The sequence below is a fragment of the Zingiber officinale genome, chromosome 8A (assembly GCF_018446385.1).
Source record: "Zingiber officinale cultivar Zhangliang chromosome 8A, Zo_v1.1, whole genome shotgun sequence".
NCBI classification, from domain to species: Eukaryota; Viridiplantae; Streptophyta; class Magnoliopsida; order Zingiberales; family Zingiberaceae; genus Zingiber; species Zingiber officinale.
In genome coordinates this window covers 138,909,695-138,932,494 of record NC_056000.1, presented here as the reverse complement: position 1 = coordinate 138,932,494, position 22,800 = coordinate 138,909,695, and the positions used below count along the sequence as shown (strand labels likewise).

Sequence of the window (22,800 nt, the reverse complement as noted above, 5' to 3'; positions counted from 1 at the left end):
ATGTAGATGGCTCGGCCACTCGGCAAGGGAGTGGGATCGGAATACTGCTCATCTCCCCCCAAGAGGAGCGGATACAGCTGTTCGTTCGACTAGACTACCGGGCGACCAACAATAAAGCCGAATATGAAGCACTTATAGCTAGCCTACAAGCTGCTCGGTACGTCGGAGCCATCAAGGTTCTCATCCACTCGGACTCACAGTTAGCTGCGCAACAGCTAGCCGGAACGTTCGAGATAAGCAATACGTAGCTCAGGCTCTACGCGAAGGCTTTTGAAAAACTTAAGGCCAACTTTCGAGAAGTCATAATACAGAAGGTCCTCCGAGCGGAGAACCAAGTTGTAAATGGCTATTCCCGAGCGCTCCTAGAGATATCGTTGCCGCTCAGGCTCGTGCTTCCTCCCAAATGTCGACAAGTGACCCGCGAATTATAATCTTGTGTTCAAGGACGGTCGGACGAGCGCATTGCTCAAGATAGTCCTCCGTCGGAAGGTTGATAGTCGCCATCACCGATCGTCGGCCGCTCGTGTCTGACGAGGAGACCGCCGGACCGGAGCGAGCAACAATCAACGCGGGGTCGATCCTGGACACCCGAGGCCTTCGTAGGGTTCGGGACGGGGCTAGAAACGTAATCGGTTGCGCAGGGATAGGCTCCATCGGCAGATTGACCAGAGATGGGGTCCGATCGGACGAAGTAGCTTCCACTGTTGGGACAGTCACAAGAGAAGAAGTGCCCTCGGCGGCACCCACGGGCGAGGTGGCGGATCGGGAGGTGTTTTCCGTACAGCGCCTCTTGCGCCTAATGAGTGGCAACCCCTCATCATACGCTCGGTCTGAGCGGTGGGTTGTGCTTCGAGAGTTGGAGGCGGCACGACAACTTCTTCGACGCTGGTCGTTTGAACGGCAGTAGGGGTCTCCCTGCTCTCGGCTTGCATGCCTTCATGGGAGCCGACCGGCGTCAGGCCAAGGCTCGCCATTTCCTTGGCAGCAGCCGCTTTGATCTCGGCATCCTTCAGCTTCGTCAGGCCGACCACGCGCGCTCACATCATGGTTTTGGCTGTAAGAGAGAAAAAGCAAATCAATTAGACTCAAAGGAGAAGTGCCAAGAAATTTCATACCTAAGCCATTCGGGAGTCTTGTGCGGATCGGACTCAGCCCAAAGATGTACAGAACACCCTCCAGCAGTAGCTTATGGATGTCGTACTTCTGGTCGGCCAGCATGTTCGCTGCATGGAGATAATTCGGCCGGCTCTTGTACTTCTTCAGGTTTGGTTGAGGTAGTAGTCCGACCTACCATTGGATCCGGAAGTTTGGCCGCTCGGGGAGTCTCAAAAAGAAGAAGTACTCCTTCCAGTGTTTATTTGAAGTGGACATCTTATCAAAAAATACCATACCGATCCGAGATTAAAAGAGATAGGTCCCCAGCTCGGACTGCTTGGGATAATAAAAATAATGAAAGACTTGAGGGGTCCAAGGGATGTCGTGCAACCGGAACAAAACAGCAATGTCACTCAGCAGACAAAAGGAATTGGGGACGAGTTACGGAAGAGGAATGCGGAAATAATTACAAACTTCGGTGATAAAGGGGTGAATGGGAAACCGCAAGCCGACCACAAATTGGTCTCGGAACAAGCAGAAGGTGACGGTCGGCGAGTAATTTGGTCGATCGAACGAAGAAGCCAAAATAATCTCATGATTGTAGGGGATTTGAAAGGCGTTTCTAAGACATGCAGCGTCACCCGCATCGAACCTGGTCTCCATGGTAAATACCAGAGTCCATGCGAGGGGCCTGACGGCTGTGAAGGACTGGTCATTGCCGGAAAACAAGAAAACAGGGACGATGAGAAGAAAGGCGGACACAGAACGCAACGGATAACAACTAAGTAGCGAAAAGATTAAAGAACATAAAGGAACGGGAGAGCTTACAAGAGAAGGAAAGGTTGCCGAAAACAGGAGCAGAGATCGTCGGAGCACTGGTCACGCAGAGGAACGCCGACAACCTTCGCAAAAAATGCAGGAGAAAGACGTCGACATCGCGGCTTTATAAAGCTTGAGCTCGGCCGACCGAGGCCGTCCAATCGAGGGCACAGAAGCCTGAGCACAGATCCAGCCGTTGAATTCAAACCGCCAAACGTCACATCAATGTCTATCGCATCGGGCATGCGATGACAGCAACAGTGACACGTGGCACACGCCTACAGGGTAGCATATTATGAACGCCATTAACAGGCGTGGGCGCGTGCTCAGTTTTAATGGAGATTATTTGCACGAATTTCGAAGGGATTCGGATGATGTCACCGTTGACCGCTCTCAGCCAAGGATCAAAACTGCAAATTTCTCCAAGGGCGAGTGGCGAAGTACCGATCGGCCTCGAGGAGCAACCACAGGGCCGTCCGATACCCTCAGCCAGACCGGACGAAATTCCAACCAGTATCACGGTCGATCGGCCAGCCGATCTCCAGGCTAGCTCATCCAGTCAGTCGGACTTGTAGCCTCCTTCGACTAAACTTGAAGGGGAGGCATGTGATCCGGTGATAAGGAGGGGCTCCGGTCAGCAAGGTGGTCAACGACATAGTGAAGGTCAAAGTCCGATCGGGCAACCCCCTCTCCCGCTCGGGAGGAAGAGGGTCCGGGCGGATACCAGTACAGCTCGGCTCCATACCGAGCTTCCGACGCTCAGAACAAACGAAGTAGGCGCCGAGCGGCCAGCCCGCTCGGACGCACATCGACGAAACATTGACGACCGAGCAGGCTACATTCGGACACAGCTCCGGCCTACATAACGTGGAACCAGGACAGTGGGATGTTGGCCGAGCGGCCATTTCGCTCAACCAGAGGACAAGGCCTGTCGAACGGCCAAGGGCTAGCTGAGCGTCCATCCCGCTCGACCCACTAACAGACAAAAGGAGGATCAACCGATATCCTCATAGGGACTCGTGCCACCGACAGACGGCATGGTTGGCGGCATAGACAGGCAGAGGATTGTATGGTGGAAGATTCCACTATCTTGTTAGAGATATGCTCGAGTCGTTAAGGTATGGTGTCAGGGACACTTTTCTGACATGTCTCTTCAGAGTATGCTTTAAGGAACGTGCACGCATCGGGGAGCGTGCACGCGCTCCCAGAGTCCTATATAAAGACCCCCAAACTTCGACGAAGGTATGCATAATCTCTATTGTAGCCACAGTTACTCTGCCATTTTGCTTCCTCGTTTCTTCTACATCGCCGGTGTTTGACTTGAGCGTCGGAGGACCATCGCCGAGGAACCCCTCCCTGGCTCGGCACTGACGTTATTGTGGTTACAGGCTTCATTGACGAGGAGTCCACCACCAGTCATCAGGAGCGTCACATCCCCGCATCCATTGCCTCGACTCTCAGACAGGATCAGTATGTATATCATTGCACTTGATTCGCAATCTCATGTGAAGTTGCATGCTTCGGTTGCTAATCTCATGGAAGAGAACAGAAAAAAAAAAATTAATGAAAGTTGTATTATTGCTTAAATCGCTTATGATAGTAAAGGTTAGAATGTTATACTTGTTCACAACTTATCTACAGAAAACCCTAAAAACTTATCACATTAATCCTAGTTTTTCAAAGTTAAACATACTTTATTCCTATCTTGTCACATTGGCATCTTATATCATCTTGAATACTCCAAAGCCACAGCTCAGCCACCATACATTTGCACCAAGTCAATGTCAAAAAGGTGAGAGGGATGCTCTATTGGATATAAGTGATGTGAATGGAGAAGAGGTGGAAGACGAAAGAGGCTTCATTGTGAATGAGACTTTAGTCCCACATTGGGAGTTTCATGGCATGTTGGTTGGTTTATATTGATTCACATGCATTAAGGATGTGAACAAATGCATGAGGAGAGACGCTCTCTCACGTGTAGGTGCGTAGGGGGGTGCAAATCCAGGGCTCGGATTATACTGAACCATGTTGACTCGTGTGCGGGCACGACCTGTGTGCACCGAATGTCGGACCGATCGGGGCAAAATTTGTCCAAGTGGAACAACCAACCTTTTGTTGCTTATGTAACGGATACATTAAAGTAAGATTAATGCAGAAGCGAAACGTGAGTAATGGTCATTAATCGACCATTAACACTGTTGTTGATCTGAGCTCCTATATAAGGAGGTTGCGATAATAGGTTTACACACACAGAAAAGTAGCAGAAGCTCTCCACCCGTGTTCCCTCTTCCTCTGTCGTGCGTGGAACGCCTGCTCGACGAAGTGCCTGTGATAGCAGTCGGGTACCACTCAGTTCGCCGTGACTATCGGTGCTTGATGAAATCACGGTTAACCATTATATCTGGGAAACAGACGAGCTGAGTTAACCTTGAAGCACTGTCGGAGGTGGGGCGAATATGTTTCAAGAAAACTGCGTCAATCGCAGGCCTCAATCAGCTCGCTCGATCGGCCTCTTCGTCCGACCGGTCTGTCTGGTCAGCCTCTCCGCTCGGCCTACATGTTCTCCCGACCGGCCTCTTACTCGGCCAATCTGTTAGCTCGATCGGCCTCTCACTGGCATGTCTGTTAGCCCGACTGGCCTCTCGCTCGGCCTATCTGCTCGCCCTGCCAGCCTCTCACCCAGTCGGCTCTCTGTCTGGCCAAACTTGCTCGGCCTTACAACCCAGTCGGCCAATCTATTGCTTGCCCGCCCGGCTATTAAGTCCGCTCGAACTTTGCAAATCAGCCCCTGCTAGCAGCCTGAGATTATCAGCTCAGGTTATTTCAACAGATAAGTGAATTTAATTCGATGTATTTAAATTCAACTAATATCCCTTAAATCTCCAACAGCAAATTGTTTTATCCAACATGCTCTTATAGCAATGAAGGGACAATAGTATTTACTCAAAATCAACTAGTGGAGAACCTTGTGTTATGAAGGAAGATATTGATAGGAAATTCAACTAGTGGAGAACCTTATGTTATGAAGGAAGTTATTGATAGGAGGTTCAATATTTTCTGTGTTCAAAGGAAAATAGGTGCTAGTTTTTTAAAATTGAAATAAGAAAACATGAGTGTCATTTAAAAACCTTGAAGTAAATGACATAAGAAACTAACCCAGCTGAAACAAGAATTATATCAGGCTTAAATCTTTGGGCACAAGGAACAATGACTTCATCAAATACTGATCTCATAGAACTATCTCCTGACCCTCCAGGTAGAGGCAAGTTGAGAGTTGCTCCTTCACCACTTCCTTGACCAACCTGTTCCATCTTTCCAGTACCAGGATAGCTACCATCCTACATAAAAATGGGGGGGAAAATCCCATCAAGAATGTAGCAGCTATACATTTTATTTAAGAAGCAGTTGATGCGCATTTCTTCTTACATATTGTAGTTCTTTCTAACAAAGTTATTATTTATTAATATAAATTTTAAGTTGAACCTTGTTTACATTGTTATTTATAATTAGGTCCTAGTATCTACAATTAGATCCCTACCACTCACTTTCAATTGGCTCAGAGATATTATAAAAATTCAGCTTGGTATAGATGAACTCAATTCTTTGAACACCAAGAACTTAATTAGTAAATCCATTAACTAATCATTGGAGCTGACAAATTATGTTATGATCACATTGAATTTCACCTTCTCTTACGATGTAGCAAACAATCTCTATGTTCGTTCTTTTGTGAAACACTGGATTAGAGATTGTCCATGGCAGCATGATTGTCACATTACAACTTCAATTCTGCAGGAGCATATCCAAATTTAGTGATTAGTTTTAAAACTAGATAAGTTCTGTAGTTAAGTTATTGCCCAATACTAAGCCTTGCACCTGATCTGATTGAGACGATATCTTATTTTTCTCTTCTAGAAATCAAATTACCACCCACAAGAAGCAATAAACAAACGTGTTTACTATCTGTAAGAGTACCCAGTAAATAATAAGACACTACAAATTTGAAGACCTTCCTTGGATCATTCTCCAGTACTGTAGAATCCTCAAAACTTCCTCTAAATGATCATAACATGGAACCACAACAAATTGATCGTCACTCTCTCTGAAAATATATGTCTAGCTTTGTAATGGTGAGGCAGTTCAGTTTCCCAACTAACCTTCTACACCTTCTTGATCAGACAATGACTCTCCATCAATTTGATATTCAGATCCATGGGATACTATCTGGGTTAGTTCTAGGATACCAGTATTCTCTATTAATATCAAGCACATACTTTCTCAACAGCAGAGTGACTCTATACTAAGAAACTATCTCAGGTCAACTAGATTTTTATCTGAAAGTGATTATGAAGGTAGGCTTTCAAACCCATTATCATTGTAGAGTCATCACCACATAAACATATATTTTCTAGATTGATACAAAAATAGCAATCAAGCCTTTACCCCGCTAAGTGGGGTAGGCTATATGAATCCTTATACATCATTGGACTTTATCCCCTACTATATTCTCATTTATATTTAAATAAATTTTATCTATTTTATCATGGCTAACCAAGTCGTATTTAGTTTCCCCCTTCTTCGATTAATGTGCATATTTGCGATAGTCTCATATCGTCTAACTAGGGCATCAATTGATTGCCTAAGTGCCTATACTATCTTAAACACGTCTCTTTGAGTTTTCCTTTAATAGGTGCAATCCCGACTTTTTCTCTAATATTCTCATTTTTATATTTATCCATCCTCTTATATCCGCAAATACACCTTAACACTATCGTCTCTACGACTCTTATCTTCTACTTGTGTGTTTTATTTATAGTCCAACATTCAATTTCATATGATATAGTAGGTCTAAGTACCTTTTTGTAAAATTCCCTTTTAAGATTTAGAGACACCTTACGATCAAAAAGAACATCTGACGACCTCCTCCATTTCAACTATCTATTCTATGCAAAATATCTCTATCAACTCCTCTATTCTTTTGCAAAAAGAATCCTAGATACTTAAAGCTTTCAATTCAGGTAATTCGTCATCTTTTATTCTAACAATTTCCTTGATACGTTTAATATTACTAAATTTAAATTCTATATATATTTCCAGTGTTTCTTGCAAAGTTGAAGTTTAGCATTTACTCATTCACGTGGCTCATCAACCAAAACAATGTCATCCACAAGTAAGATGTGTTATGGTAGTATCTCTTAGATATGTCCAATGAGTTCATCCATGACTAATGTAAAGAGATATGGACTTAGATTTGATCCTTGGTATAACCCTATCTTTATAGGAAATGCTTTGATAAATATGCTTAGAGTCTTCACTTTTGTTGTTACATCCTTTGGTTAATCTATATATCATTAATTGTTTCAATAAGTGCAACGCTAACACCTTTATTTTCTAGAATTTTTCATAGAATTCACCTTGAGACTGTCATATGCATTTTATAGGTCAATGAATATCATACGCAAGTCTTATTTCTTTTCCCGATACTTTCATTCAATTATCTAAGAAAATATATAACTTCTATTGTCGACGTTTCAGACATGATCTAAATTGATTTTCAATCACATTGGTCTCCTTAATCATTTGCTATCACACTTTCGAAAAGTTTCATGATATAACTCACTAACTTAATGTCTCTATAATTCACACATTTTTATATGTCTTCTTTTTTTATACAAGAGACTAAGTATTTACCCTCCATTGATAAGCATTTTCTTCGTTTTCAATATGAAGTTGAATAACTTTGTAAGTCATTCGATACCCTACTTCCTTAAGCACTTATATGCCTCTATCGAAATATCATTCAACCCAACCACATTTCCATTTTACGTCCTATTTAATGTTTGTTCGACTTTTAAAGTTTAAATTCTCTGATAAAAATTTAAATTTTTATATTCCTCTAAGCAACTTAAATTATTTAAGCTAAGTTGGTCGAAAAAAAAAAGTTGATGAAAATACATCTTCTATCGCTCATTTAAATTGTTTATACTCCTCTGAGCTACTTAAATTACTTAAGCTAAGTTGGTCGCCACAAAAAAAAAGTTGATGGAATATTTCTTCTATCGCTCATTTATTTCTTCATCCTTCAAGTATTGTGTTGAATTCATCTTTAGTGTATCTTATTTGGATAAAATCTCTTATTTTCTTTTCTCTCGCTTTATCTATTCTAGAGATGTCATTTTCCCCTTCTTTTGTATCAAGTTCTTGATACATGCATTTTAACGATTTATTCTTGGCTTCACTCCCCGCGTTCTTAGACTCTTTCTTGGCTACAACATACTTTTTAAAGTTTTTTTTCATTCTTTTAAGTGCACACTAACTTATGGGTTGTTCATTTTTTATCATTTTCGCATGTACTTCCTCATTCCACCACCAAGATTCTTTATTTGGTAGTGTCCATCATCTTCGCTCACCAAGTCCGTTGTTGACCATTGTTTTCAAATTTAATATATTCATGTCTTATTTAAGTCGTCATATATTTCTTCTAATATTTGTACTCCTATCCTCTCCTTAAAGTTACTATGCTTCCCATCCATTAACTTTCACCGCTTAATCCAAGGAGTCATGCGCATTTTTCTTCTACTGATATTATGCTTGAAGTGCATATCTAACACCACCAGTATATGTCAAGTGGTTAAGTTTTAGCCAAGATAACCTTGCAATCTTTATAAATTTTTGTATCCCTCTTCTTGAGCATAAGAAAGCCAATTTGCAACTTAATTCTTCCACTTTTGATCGTGATTAGGTATTTTTTCTTTTTTTTAGCCAAAATTATCTATTTTGTTTCTTGTACATACAAAATATTAATTCTTCTCTTAATTATCGTATCTCCTACCTACATAACTTTGTCAATGAGCATTCCTACATTCCATTTTCCAAATTTAAGGAAATTGAGCATTCCATTTTCCAAATTTAAGACAATCGGTATTCACTTTAGACATGGGTAGACATGAAGATCAACAATAAACTAACCTGATGAGTGGAAATGAAGAATATATCTGGATCGTCATAAAATGCATCACAAGTACCATTACCATGGTGAACATCAAAATCAATTATAAGAACCCGCTGTAATCCATGCACCCGTTGAGCATGACGTGCAGCCACTGCAATATTTCCAAAGACACAAAATCCCATGGGTCCTTTTGGAACTGCATGATGACCAGGAGGCCTTATTAAGGCAAATCCTATAGGTGGATTGTAGTTGACCATTGAAGCTTCAACCTATAGACAAACATACATATTTCTTGGAAAAAATCACTGCAAGAAAAGGTTTAGTAAATCACAACAACAAACATTTAAACCTCAAAGTCAGATAGCAGAATGTAGTAAGTAAACAAGGATGCAATTGCAAGACTGCTTCATAGTTAGAATCAACAGAAATGTGGTAATGCAAAACATTTCATGCAAGATATAGTGAATAATGGGGCATGAAAAAGAAAATGCAGAAAAAACTATGCCTTAACTATTACATACCACAGCATCAACCAAGGAAATCCCTGCACCAGCTGCAATGAGTGATTCTTCAAAAGTCTGCAAAATATTACTAGAATATTAATACAAATATGGACAATTAAGCAATGAAATTGATATAATCACCAGCTTTTAGTTGTTAAATAGGCCATCTTATTTATTGTCAAAATAAACTTAGTGATGATTCTAAAATAAACACTAAAAAAAAAGAATTTCTGCTGACAAATTCAGCAATGACCAGTTGTGCTTGCAGCTAAGAGTTCATTTTAGAAACGAGTGGCACAAAAGGCCTTAAAGTAAAATATTATCCATCAACAAAGGTTAGTTCTGTATTCCAAACATGTTTGTTCAACAAGGTCATGATTTATTCGTTGTTTGTACAATTATCAAAAAATTAATATCATGATTAAATCGGGATAAAAATGATGGACTGATAACATAAGGATCAAATAGATTTGGTACATTGGAATCAACAAATAGTTAATAAATCTAACAAGTGTAGACCTAAAGGATGAACTTATGATCTTCTTAAATTGGAACTTTTACCTGACAATGTTGCACTACTATATATTTTGTTCTAGATTACATTGGAGGCAATATGCATGACAACCTTATCATCACAAGATAGCTTCACAGACTCAGAAATAATACCCAATTTAGTCAATCTATTGTTTGAGCTAGATATGCTCACATGTGATGAGGGTCGCTATTCTTGGTTTGTCCACAACAGTTTGTTTTCAGCTCTTCGAGTTATAAATATTTAGGGATTTTTTTACAAATATACAAATAAATTTATTTATATAAAAATGTCAATAAATGTTGCAATTAAGGTTATTAAACACTGTTAAATGAATTTTAAAAGTTGCGTAGATTTTTTTGGGAAGTGTCTATGAAAGAGGTTACGATTTCCATGCATTAGATCATTAATTTTTCCTCATTAATTTTGGTAGATGAGACACGTGAAGGAGTAAATGTTAAACTAGAATCTTAGAGGTAAACACTAGAAGGGAAAGGTTTTAAGCTTAGTAGATTAAAGACATAATATATGGAATTTAAGTTTAACAATATTAAAAGTAATGAAACAATTGTTAAGATAGGAGAGGACGAGTTGCCCGGAACCGAGAGATTTAAATATTTAGGATCATTTTTGTAAAATGATGGAGGGATTGAGAGAGATGTCTTACATAGAATACAAGCAGGATGGGTGAAATGGAGGGGAGCATCGAGTGTTTTATGTGACCGTAAAGTACCTCTTAAACTTAAAGGTAAATTCTATAAAACCGCAGTTAGACCTGCTATGTTATATGGAGCTGAATGTTGGGCTATGACTCGAGCACATGAGCAAAAGATGAGAGTTGCAGAGATGAGGATGTTAAGGTGGATGTGTGGACATACGAGGATGGACAAAATAAGAAATGAGAGCATTAGAGAAAAAGTCGGAGTTGCATCTATTGAGGAAAAACTCCGAGAGACACGTTTAAGACGACCATGTATTTAGGCGTCCAATAAATGCGCCAGTTAGGCGATGTGAAACTATGATAAACATACATATCAAATGAGAAAGAGGAAGACCAAAAAAGACTTGGTTAGCAATAATAAAACAAGATAAAATTTATTTAAATATAGATGATGATATAATAGGAGATAGAACTCAATGGCGTAAAAGGATTCATACAGTCAACCCCACCACCTAGTGGGAAAAGGCTTGGTTGTTGTTATTGTGTTGTTGAAAGTTGAGTTGTTCCCAATGCTACATCATTTACCATCAAAGCCAAAATTCCTACATTTGTGTGCAGGCCACCTATAATCTCCTTGGACACATAGTTGTTTCCAAAGCTGCCTTCTTTTCCCTCCCCATAAATAAAAGTTAGATTAAATTCCCTTTGTCCACCAATTCCTAGCTACCCCTTCTCTTGTTCACATGAGAAATCCTTCACACCCATCATTCCCACCATGTGGCCTTGCTTGTTAAATTCTGACTTTTTCAGGTATTAAAATTTTATTTTTTTCTAAAAATTTTAACTGACAAAATAAATCAAACCAAACCGTTATAAGAGAATTCAAGAATAAAGTTGAAGTTGAATTGGGTTTGGATTGAATCCATCAGATAAATGTGGTAATTAGAGTTACATAGGTTTAAACAAATATTGATTTGATTTGTTTTGACCAATTTATGGCCAAACCAAATATTAAGTAGCACTAAACTAATTCAATCAATTTAAAACAAAAAATAGAGAATTCTTAAAGAGTTAAGTTTTCTCTCCTCTCTCTCTCTCTGTCTTGCAATTTTGCTATCCTCACCACGTGGTTACTCCTCCTCATGCCATGCTCCTCTCCTCTTCCACATGCCTCATCTTCACCTTTAGTTCTTCTTCTTCCAACACGAGCGCTCTCTTGTAGTCGCTTGCTCCTCCCTCTTTTTCTTCATTCCTCCTCCTTCATTCTTCTTGTTCTTCCAGCAATAGCCTAGCATCCCAACATCTTTGTCATGAGCATTGCTCTTCAAGCCTCCTCTTCTTCCTCCCTCACTTATTGCTCCTTCCCGTGAGACACCCATCGCACTAGCAATGACTCAACCTCACACCTCCACCACACTCACACACTAGCATTAACTGTCACCCGACAAACTTTCTCTTTCCCCTTTTTATTTATTTTCTCCCTCCTTTTTTTCCCCTCTCCGATGTGTGCCCAATAGCAAGTGTTGTTGTTCATCGCGGCATTGGGCACCATTGGTGATAAGTCGAGAGGAACCTCTCTTCATTCCTCTATCTTTCTCTCCCATTTTTTCTTGTGTCCACAACCATCGGTTATTCTCCTCTTTTCTTGGCGTTCACAATTCTCGTTCAATTACTCTGACTACTTTTGCCCGAATCAAGGAGAACCCTTGATCTTCCTTGTTCCCCAGGCCTCTGGGTACGAAGCCAGTTAAGGGTAAGAATTGGTGAATGATTTTATGGTTGATATTGATAAATAATTGGTTAATTTACAATAATTATGATTTGTTGTATAGGTTGGATTGGCATGAGCCATCTACCTTATTTAGTCAATTGAGGAAAAATTGTAATTTTCGGTTGGTGTCATGGTGTGTCTAGTTTAGAATGAAAAAAATTATTATATAACAATAATTGATGTCTCCTTTAAAAATCAAAGATTTTACCGAGATAGTAAGATCAATATTTGATTCGTCAATTTTGGAATTTAGTAAATTTTTAGATTTTATGTCATTATTATTATTAGAGATTTATTTTGATTTTTATGAATTATTTTTGTATTATATTTGTAGATATGAGTTCAAGTGGAGCACACTGATTGCAGCCACTCAAAGTAGTTTGTTGTACGTAGTGGTGAGTAAAATATATCCTGACTTCTCAATATATATTTCTTGTGTATAAAGGGCAATCCAATGCACGAAACTTTTACCGGTGTGGGGTCCCAAGGAAGGGTCTATCATATGCAATCTTACCCTTCTTTGTAAGAGGTTATTTCCTAGACTCAAACTCGTGACCTTCAGGTCACATGGTAACAATTTTATCGTTGCGCCAAGGGTCCTCTTCAGATATATTTTTTGTGTATGAATAAACAAATAAAATGAATTAGATATATGCTTTTACAATTCTTTTTAGAAAAGGAGATTAAAAATAGCAAAATGGGTTTTAAGACAAAATAAGCTAATTAGAGGTTAAATAAATTAATATTTTTTTCATGAATTTATATGGTGACTAAAATAGTAAGAAATGTTTTTTAAAAAATTAAAATGAATGCTCTAACTTCTTCAGTTGATATCTATCATTAGATTCTTCTTTAGTTGATATATGTCATTAGATTGTTTAACCTTTCATGATTCTTATAATTTAGATGTCAATACTCGTACCTTTATGTTGTATACCTTATATCTAAAGGCCACATGTCAATATGCATAATAAAAGTTTATTTAGGTTAATTGTTTAGACTAACCAATAAGGTGTGAAGTTTAAAAATTTAAAGTGAAATTATAATAAATTAAATCGAGAAAAAACTAAAAGTGAAAATGATGAGCTTAACCTTATAGCAGAGTACTTGATCGTCCACAGGAGGATATGGTAACGTGGTAACAACAATCGCATGAGTATTTATCTGTGAGATGACACTATTGTTGTATATCATTGGTGAGGGGTTTAGCTTATACATGAGACGTTATTACACTGTAAGGATATTGTCTCCAATCATTCACTTCTTAGTGAATTTATTGATATGAATTTACTCAAGATTTAATATTGATGATAAATATATTATTGGTGACTAAATTATGTTAATTAAATTATATTAATTGGTGATACAAAATATAATAATTTAGAGTGACAATGGTAACTTTAAACGGTGATAAATAATTGAAAGAAAAGGAATAAACATGGTTGATCAAAATATACAGATGTAGATATATAAAAAAACATAAGTAAATGTTCTATGTTCCATTATATTCAGCGAGGAAATTTAGTAAATTGGTAATCAGGCATTCTAGGAAATTGAGCTTCAAACTAAATGTGCATGCTGCCTTCAACCTGAAGCCACATGCTATACAAGTTTGAACATAATTTACTACAAAATATATAAAAATAAATTAAAAAATATATGTTTTTTTTAAAAAAATAGATGCACAGTAGCAAGGCTTTACAGTTTCAGTAGCATATGTAGGACCAGATCCATCAATGAAGATGATGCCTTCATCCATTGCCTTAGGCATGGCCTACAAGAGATGTCACAAAGGAAATCTCAGAGCTAAGGAAAACATTAGTGTGCACATGAAATTTGTTTGACACTATAGATGTGAATCTATGTCAGTGATGATGAAATAACAACAACAAAGGAAACGAGTGCTTAACTTGAAAAAAAATATATGTACCAAGTTGAGTCACGTCATGGCAACATAATAAATAAAATGCAAGACCTGGCTGACCTGTGGTCAAGGACCTACAGGTTTAGCAAATATACTACTGTATTCCCTGGCAGGAAAGACTATTTTTGGAGAAACTAGAATAGTCCCAGGTTATACTGCACTTATTCCGCACTCAGACTGTTAACACTAATGCATCTTGAAAATCCTGGACAAGCCAGCATATGGTCTGATAAATGATAAATAATAAAAATAATTTTAAAAAAATTAATATATGATGATCGTTCAATCCCTCTATATGATTTATTCTGAAATCAATTCAATAGATTATAGTTAATATACCCACATTACTTGGATTTTCCAGTTGATGTCCCAATATCAAAGCAAGACTATTTTATAGTCATCATCATCATCAAGCCTTATTAGTCCAAACCATTTAGGGTTCATCACTGAATATTATCCCCACATTGATCTCCATGGAAAGAGCTAGATTCCCAGTAATATTCATATCTCCAAAATCAGTTTAAACTATATTAACCTAAGTTTTCTTTGGTCTTCCTATATTCAACCTTCAACTCAATTTAAATTGTCCAACTATAAAATTTATATTACTAGTCTTTAAAATAGTTTAACTCATCTTATCCTATGTTCTCTCATTTTACCATCAAATCATAGCCTACATTCAACTTCATATAACATAGCAGGTCTAACCACGATTTTGTAAAACTTCCCTTCATAATTTAAAGGTACCTTACGATCATAAAGAACACCTAACACATTCTCTATTTATACCATCCTATTTGTATTTTATGTAAAACATTTCTATCAACCCTCTATCCTTTTGAAAAAAATGATCCTAAATACTTAAACATTTTGATTACATATAACTCATCATCTCCTAGCACAACAATTTCCCTACTACGTCTAATAATACTACTAAATTAAATTTCATATATTAAGTCTTTACTCTACTAAGCCTAAAACATTTTACTTCTAATGTTTTATGTTAAAATTCGAGCTTAGTATTTACTCCTTCACGTGTCTTATCAACCATAATAATATTATTTGCAAACAACATGCATCATGGTAATGTGTGTTCAGTAAGTTCATTCAAGACTAGTGTAAAAAGATATGAATTTAAAGTTGATACTTGGCGTATCCCTATCTTTATAGAAAAACTTTAGTTAATCAACTTAAAGTCTTCACCGTGATCATTAGATGCTACATTAACACTTTTATTTTTCTTTTCTCATAATTTTCCTCAGGACTCTTTCATAAGTTTTTTCAAGATTAATGAATATTATGTTCGCTTCTTTTCTTGATATCTTTCAATAAGTTGTTGAGAAGATGTATAGCTTTTGTATAATCTTGTGAATAAAATGAGAAAAATGTTTATATGAATCATCTTTATATTTTGTTCTTTCAAAAAGCAGTATACAACCATTTTTACATAATACAACCGGTTACTAACTGCTAGAGAAAAGTAGAGTTTCTCGAACTTCAATTTTGGAGTTCAAGCTGAAAACACATGTTAGTTACTGAAGATTATTCATAACTGCAAATCAGAATATATCTAGTTAGCACTGCCAATTGTCAATAATAGAATGCAAAAGTACCAAACTATAAATTTTGAACAATGTTTGCAGGATTAAGTGTTATGATTCACTAATCAGCAACCAAATAAATCATAGAGAAGAAGCTGAATTTACATTCACATTCCAAACAGCCAAGAATTACAGTCTAAAAGCCATGTATATACTCAGAAATTACATGGAAAGGAAGATCTTATCTGAAACAAAAAGGATGAACGAAAATTTTCATTCACGTTCCACAAAGCCAACCAAAGAAAGGAAAACAATTACAACATACAAAAGGAAAGATCTTCTTAACAAGAAATGGGTGTTTATGAGTTCTTAACTAGCCTCTTATGCTAGCATGTTTAGCTCATTGTTGTCCATTCTATCATAATCAGAGAGAAAGAGGTTAAAGTGGGTGACACTTTTCCTGCATCAGTTCTTTGTAGTAAAATGGCATTTCAACAGATAAAAATATATGAATTGATTATGACAATAAGTTCACCCACAGTCACCTGTACAGAGCCCCCTAATGGAATAAAGTTGATGAACCCAACCATGTAATAGTTGAAAAATGCATAGCTTTAGAGAGGAAAATACCTTCTCAAGGCCATGGATATAAGATCTAGAATGAACAAGGGCAATATCGTCTAACAATGCTGGTTTGATATTTTGTAGTTCATACACCTCTCTGCTCCGATACTGTGATTCAAAATGCATCATGCATAACAGAAAGGATAACATAGTTGTATGGAAAATTTAAAAAGCATACACAGAAAGTATGAAGTTACATCTACATCATACTGCATAGAAAGAAAGTGGTTTCATATGAGGTAGAAAGTGGTTACGTCTGTTGGTGCAATCAACCTTCAGGTTTTGATGTTTGTTTGACAATATGTTTAATAGAGTCTAGTCAAGTCAAGGTTGACTGGATGACTAGCAAAGGAAAAAAGTCTAAGTGAACAAGGTGACTAAGAGCTTGGCAAAGGGGTTAGAAGTCTACCGAGTAACTAGTCCTATTGGGAGGTTAAGCAAGGGAAGTTCTAACTCGAGGTTAGGAAAGGGCGAGATGTTTACCGAATGACTAATCCTAACTGGAGGTTAGACAAGGAAATTTTAACTAGAGGTTAGGCAAGGGTGAGAAGTCTATTGAGTAACTAGTCCTAACTAGAGATTAGGTAAGGGAAGTCCCTAGAGATTAGGCAGATGAAAAGTCTAGAGGAGTGAACTCAAAGCAAAAGGAAAACCTTAGGAGAGTAAACCCTAAGCAAAATGAGGAGTCTTGCAAGAGAAAACTCCAAGTGGGTGTGACCGAAAGGTTTCCAGTTGATCATGCACGGTCGACTAGACCAGTGGATTTTAGTAAACCTAAGTATAGTTTTACCACCACTATGTTGTATTACTATTATTGCTATTGTGCTAATTTAGTATTGCAGAAAAAATTTTAGTGGATCAACAGACACTAAACAGAGAAAATACAAATAGGTCTAAAGGACCATATGTTTAGTAGATAAGTTGAGGTAAGATCCTGGAGTGGAGTGGTAAGGTCGTGTTCCAATTGGGACAAGCCTTAAGCGATGATCCGATAGAAGTTTCTAAGTCAAGATCAAGATAATCCAAACTGTCTTTATCACTCATGCATACTATTCTCGAACTGTTTTGCAGAACTACTATGATTATTCTTCTTGTGCTAACTTAAAGTTTGCAGAAAAACAAAGATTCGAGTTGACCGAGGGTTCAATTGACTGAAAGGTTCGATCGATCGATTCGGATAGCGTGGCAGGGATAAGATCAAGGTCAAGCAAATATGGAAAAAGGGATCCGTCAATAGATAAAATGTATCAGTCGACCCATCCAATATAGTAATGACAAATGATTAGATCGGATCACGCAGGAAAGGGAAGTCTGAGGTTTCGTCGACGGATAAAACTGATCAGTCGATTGAACAACATGATTTACGAGATTGAGCGGATCGGATTGAAGCAAATAAGGAAGGGCACAAAGATCAATCGACGGATAAAAGGTGACGGAAAGGATCATAAAACAGGTTTTAAGACGACCAAATGAAGCCTATAAAAGAATCTCGAGATTCGAGGCTCAGAATCAATTCTTTTATTACTTCATCTCACTACTACTGTTGTTGTTCATGTGAGTGTTGATTCTACGATGTCAAAAGGCTCTCCGACAACTACACCAATCTTCCATTCTAGCTGTCAGTATATTTCATTTTTACTTGCATTCTTATAGGGAGATAGAAGTGTTGTTACTATCTTCCTCATACTTGTATGAGTTTGCTTTTTCTACGAAAGTTTTCGGAGATAACTATAGCCCATCAAAAGCGATCAAGGATCGCGGGCCTTAAAGTAATAGTCACGACTATGAACCAAGTAAAATCAAATTGCGCCTTTATCGTTACTTTGATTCCGCTGCTACTATACTATACTCTTATTCGGTGTTACGAAGACAAAAAGATTTTAAAGGATCAAGATTCACCCCCTCACCCCTGACTTATTCGATCCTACAACATCTACATTCAGAAGGTAAAAGGAGCACGTGCTTTCATATGGAGCCATAGTAAGAAAGTACTAAAAAGTTAATGTATTTATTAAAAAATGATTTAGTGATAGAAGTACACAGGGACCAAAACATGTATAACAAAATAATAGAAGTTATCAGGAGTGACCAAGACGTACCAAGAGTAATCATGAATGTCAAAATATCCACAAGGAGAACTATCATAATTAAAAAATATTATCATTAATTACAATAACAATAACAACCAAGACTTATTCGATTAGGTGGATTAGTTATATGAATCCTTTTATGCCACTGGAATCCTCTATTATATCATAATTTATATCTAAATAAATTTTATAATCTTTTATAGGTATTAATCAAATCTTTTTTTGTCTTCTTCTTCCTCATTTAATATATATTTGTTATAATTTCACATCGACTAACTCAAGCATTTATTAGTCATCTACATGTTTACACCATCTTAAATGCCCCGACTTTTTCTCTAATATTCTCATTTCTTATCTCATGTTGTATTCAAGTCGCCATGTATTCTCTTAATACTTACACTCCTACCCTCTCCTTAAATATACTTTATTTTCCATCGTTTAACTTCCATCACTTGATTTTATGAGTCGTACTCATTTTTCTTCTATTGATACTATACTTGAGGCATATATCCAACACTACTAATTTATATTAGGTAGTTAAGTTTTCTCCAAAGAAGACCTTTCAAGCTTTACAAATCTTTCTATCCTTCTTTCTAACTATAAAAAAATCAATTTTTTGCGACTTATTTTCCCATTTTGGAACATAATCAAGTGTTCTTTTCTTTTCTTGAAAAATATATTAGCTATTACAACTTCATATGTTATTGCAAAATCTAATATAGTTCCCCCTTTTTTATTTCTTTTTCTTAAACCATAAGTCTCATGCACCCTATCATATTCCTCATTTCTTACTTCTATATGCTCATTTAGACCTCCTATTAAAATTATTTCGTTTGGTAGAATTTTTTATACTACTTCATCTAGGTCATCCAAAAATCTATACTTGGAATCTTTATCAAATCCTACATGAGATGCATATATCCTAATTACATTAATAGTTTCTTTCACTACCATTATCATGAGAGTTATAATTATATCTCTTTCTAACTACTCCTACCATTTTATCCTTTAATGAATTATTTACAGCAATACCTACTTTATTTCTTATTCTACTCATGCATGTGTACCGTAACTTAAAATTCAAATTCTCTATCATCTTTGCCTTCTCTCCTACACATTTTGTCTCTTATAAACAAAATATTAATTCTTCTCCTAATCATCATATCTACAACCTTCATTATTTTACCAATGAGCATTCAATTCCTATGCTCTATGTTTCAAATCTAAGATAATCGATATTCCTATAATGTTTGTTCTTATCCAACTTAGACCTCTTGTATATTTATCACTACATCCAAGTTTTCACAGAAAATATAGCGATCCTTGTTGAGATGTTACAGTTGGACCATGCAATGTATTCCTTCCGAGGAAAGACCTAGCCTTAGCACAACAATTTGATGGATTCATTTATAAACATTCACTTATATTTAACGTTGGCTAGCAACCCTCAACTTTTTCATCCAGGCTTAGGACCGACATGGGCAGTTTTCTATTATCATGAATAATAAAGTGCAATATCAAAGGTTACAAACTTAATTATTAAATTCATATTGAATTAGTCAATCAAAACATTTTACCATAGTGATCATACCCTTTATATTTTTTTCATTTTGAAATTAAAATAAAAAGCAAGTAGACAATCATTAACAATATAAACAACCATTATATATCTAGGTCAAGTTCACCATGCACCAAGGATGATATAAAATCTCGTATGCGGCACAAAAAGTATCATTCCCTTAAATTACTAAGGTTGATACTATATGGCATGGGTGATCTCTATTATTCCATGTCTTGATTGTGTTAATTAGTATTGTGTCATGCAAACGCTTAACCCACCATGGCACACTACAAAACCATCAAAATGAATTCAAGTAATGTTTATAATTTTTTAAATTTATTTCTCTAAATTTGTCTTAATCAATTAATTAATTTTTATAGTATTATTTTTATACATAAATAAATTAAATGAAATAAGGGAGTAGACATTAATGAATTCATCTCAACAAGCATTGAAGTGAAAAATTGAAAGAAAAAAAAAATCATTCAATTATTAATTGATATGATTTATCTAATTAAAAGTCGAAAATTTGAGTGAAATATAATTAAATGAATAAAATACTTCTAAGTTCATCTTGAGATACTTTAGCACATATTGAGTATTAGTACAATATTAAGGGTAGAAAATCTAAGTGAAAGCAAAGTCTATCTGAGTTTATTTCACAATCTTCGAGAATGTCAAAATGTGTTATTGGTGTAACATAGTATAATGAAATATAATTGAATTGAATATATAATTGTTATAGTCTTTAAAGTAAGTTAAGGGGAAAAGTATAAAAGGAATAAATCCTATCTAAATTCTTGAAAGCATATTAAAGGAAATGCTTATTTAAATTCATCTCAATAACACTTGGAGACCCACAAGTATATTGAATGTGAGCACAATAAGGTGATGGAAATATTTCATTCTAATTAGGAATGAAACTTTGATATAGAATGACACTTTAAACTTTGCCCTAAATAAGATGTTGTCTTCTCATCTTCTTCTTTATTTTTTTTCTCTCTTTTCTCCCGCCACCTTCAATACGCTATCACGACCATGTATTTGTACTTCAACAAAGTAGTAAAATCATATTATTGAGACAATTAACTAAATATTTTTATTTAAATAATTTAATTAATTAAATAATATCTATAATAATAATAATAATAATAATTAATACAAGATATTACTTTATATTAATAATAATTATATAAACTAACTATTTATTCATTTAATTAATTATTAATTAAATAATATATATTTTAAATAGTAAAAATATCAAGTAAAAATTTTAAAAATAAAAAAAAAGAATATATTAATAAAATTTATTTAATTTTTTAATTTTAAATATATTTTTATATATTTTATTAGAATAATTTAATTGATATTTCAAACCTTAGTCTTAAGTAATTTAATAGCTACAATTTGATTAATTTGTGTTGGAGTTTTCATAGTGCAATTATGCAATTAAGTGTTTTGATAACTCACATGTATAAAGGTTCACTTCACATGGCCAAGGCATTTGTTGGCTCAACGACTCAAGGTCGGAGATCAATGAAGTAAAGCGCGACATTCGAGGATCTGTAGGACGAGGCCAATGAAGATTGGAGAAAGATGGTGCCAACATTCAAGGGACAGCAACATGAGAAACATCGCAATGACATAAAGCCAAGAAAGTGATACGTAAGTGAAGGATGACATGAGAAGAAGTCGAGGGCTTGGAGCATCCAAGAGACATAGCTAGATAGGAACCTCAAGGTTTGGAGAGACTACATGAGAAATGTGAGTAGAATGACATGTATTTAAGGGACAAAAGTAGATGGCACCTTAGGCAAACTAGAAAGTAGATGTGGTCGAAGTCAAGCGATCTAGTCGACTAGTGGATGAGAAAATCACACCCTAAGAGTTCCAAGGCTTGTCACTTAACCAATTAAATTGTTGGTTGTGAGTTTGTGATTTGCCACGTTGACCGATAATTGGAAACCAGTCGACTAGTGGCTCGATACCCCAAGTTAGGTCTGTGTGGGGTATTATAGAATGAAGCACTGATGGATAAGGTTTTGTTTGCTGATGATTCAGACCATTGGCAAACTCTCAAAAGGTTTGTTAGTCGATTGGTCCATTTGCAAACAAAGCCAAAGATAGAAGGATCAACCGTAGGATTCGGATAAGATACTATAGATCAACTGATTCATGGTTAACGATTAGTTGACTCATGGTCACCACATCAATATAACGAAGGAGAAGGCTTTAAAAGCAAGGATAGCAAAATACATCATTTATCATCTATCCAATGTAAACATCACCCACACTCTGTTCTTATTTTGAGCTTTATTGACCTTTTTGTCTCTTTATTATAAATCCTATTCGTTGATCTATAAGAAGTTTCTCCATCTTCGGTGCTATCGAGAAGGAGAAAATACTCGAGTTCTCAAGAGCAATCCACTTGAGGATCGTAGGTCATGGACTAAGGGCCTAGGGGCTATCGAACCACGTTAAGCTATCTGTGCATGTTCTTTATTTTATTTTTGCTATATATTTTGTTTTGGAGCACTAACATCTCAAGAAGTGGTATCTAGTACCCCCTCTACCACTGACAATACGATCCAATAATGGTATCAGAGCAAGGATCCTCTGAAAAAGGTTAACGACTTTTCGAACAACAAGGTGCTAAAGTAGGTGTAGATCTAAAGAATCCGATACAAATATGTGATACCAACGAGAAAACTAACCTAGGTTTCAAAT

The 22,800-nt window shown here is 36.5% G+C and overlaps 1 protein-coding gene across 1 annotated transcript in view; it reads right to left on the bottom strand.

Moving 5' to 3' along the window:
- Positions 1–22,800, bottom strand: part of LOC122010405 (histone deacetylase 14-like) — a 36,499-nt gene that overhangs the window by 5,239 nt on the left and 8,460 nt on the right. Inside the window, exons 4-8 of the mRNA XM_042566931.1 lie at positions 16,429–16,530; positions 14,036–14,107; positions 9,388–9,444; positions 8,884–9,135; positions 5,071–5,252 (exon numbers count right to left, since the gene is read on the bottom strand). Coding sequence (XP_042422865.1) covers positions 5,071–5,252; positions 8,884–9,135; positions 9,388–9,444; positions 14,036–14,107; positions 16,429–16,530 — 665 coding nt within the window. The remainder of the gene's footprint in view (positions 1–5,070; positions 5,253–8,883; positions 9,136–9,387; positions 9,445–14,035; positions 14,108–16,428; positions 16,531–22,800) is intronic.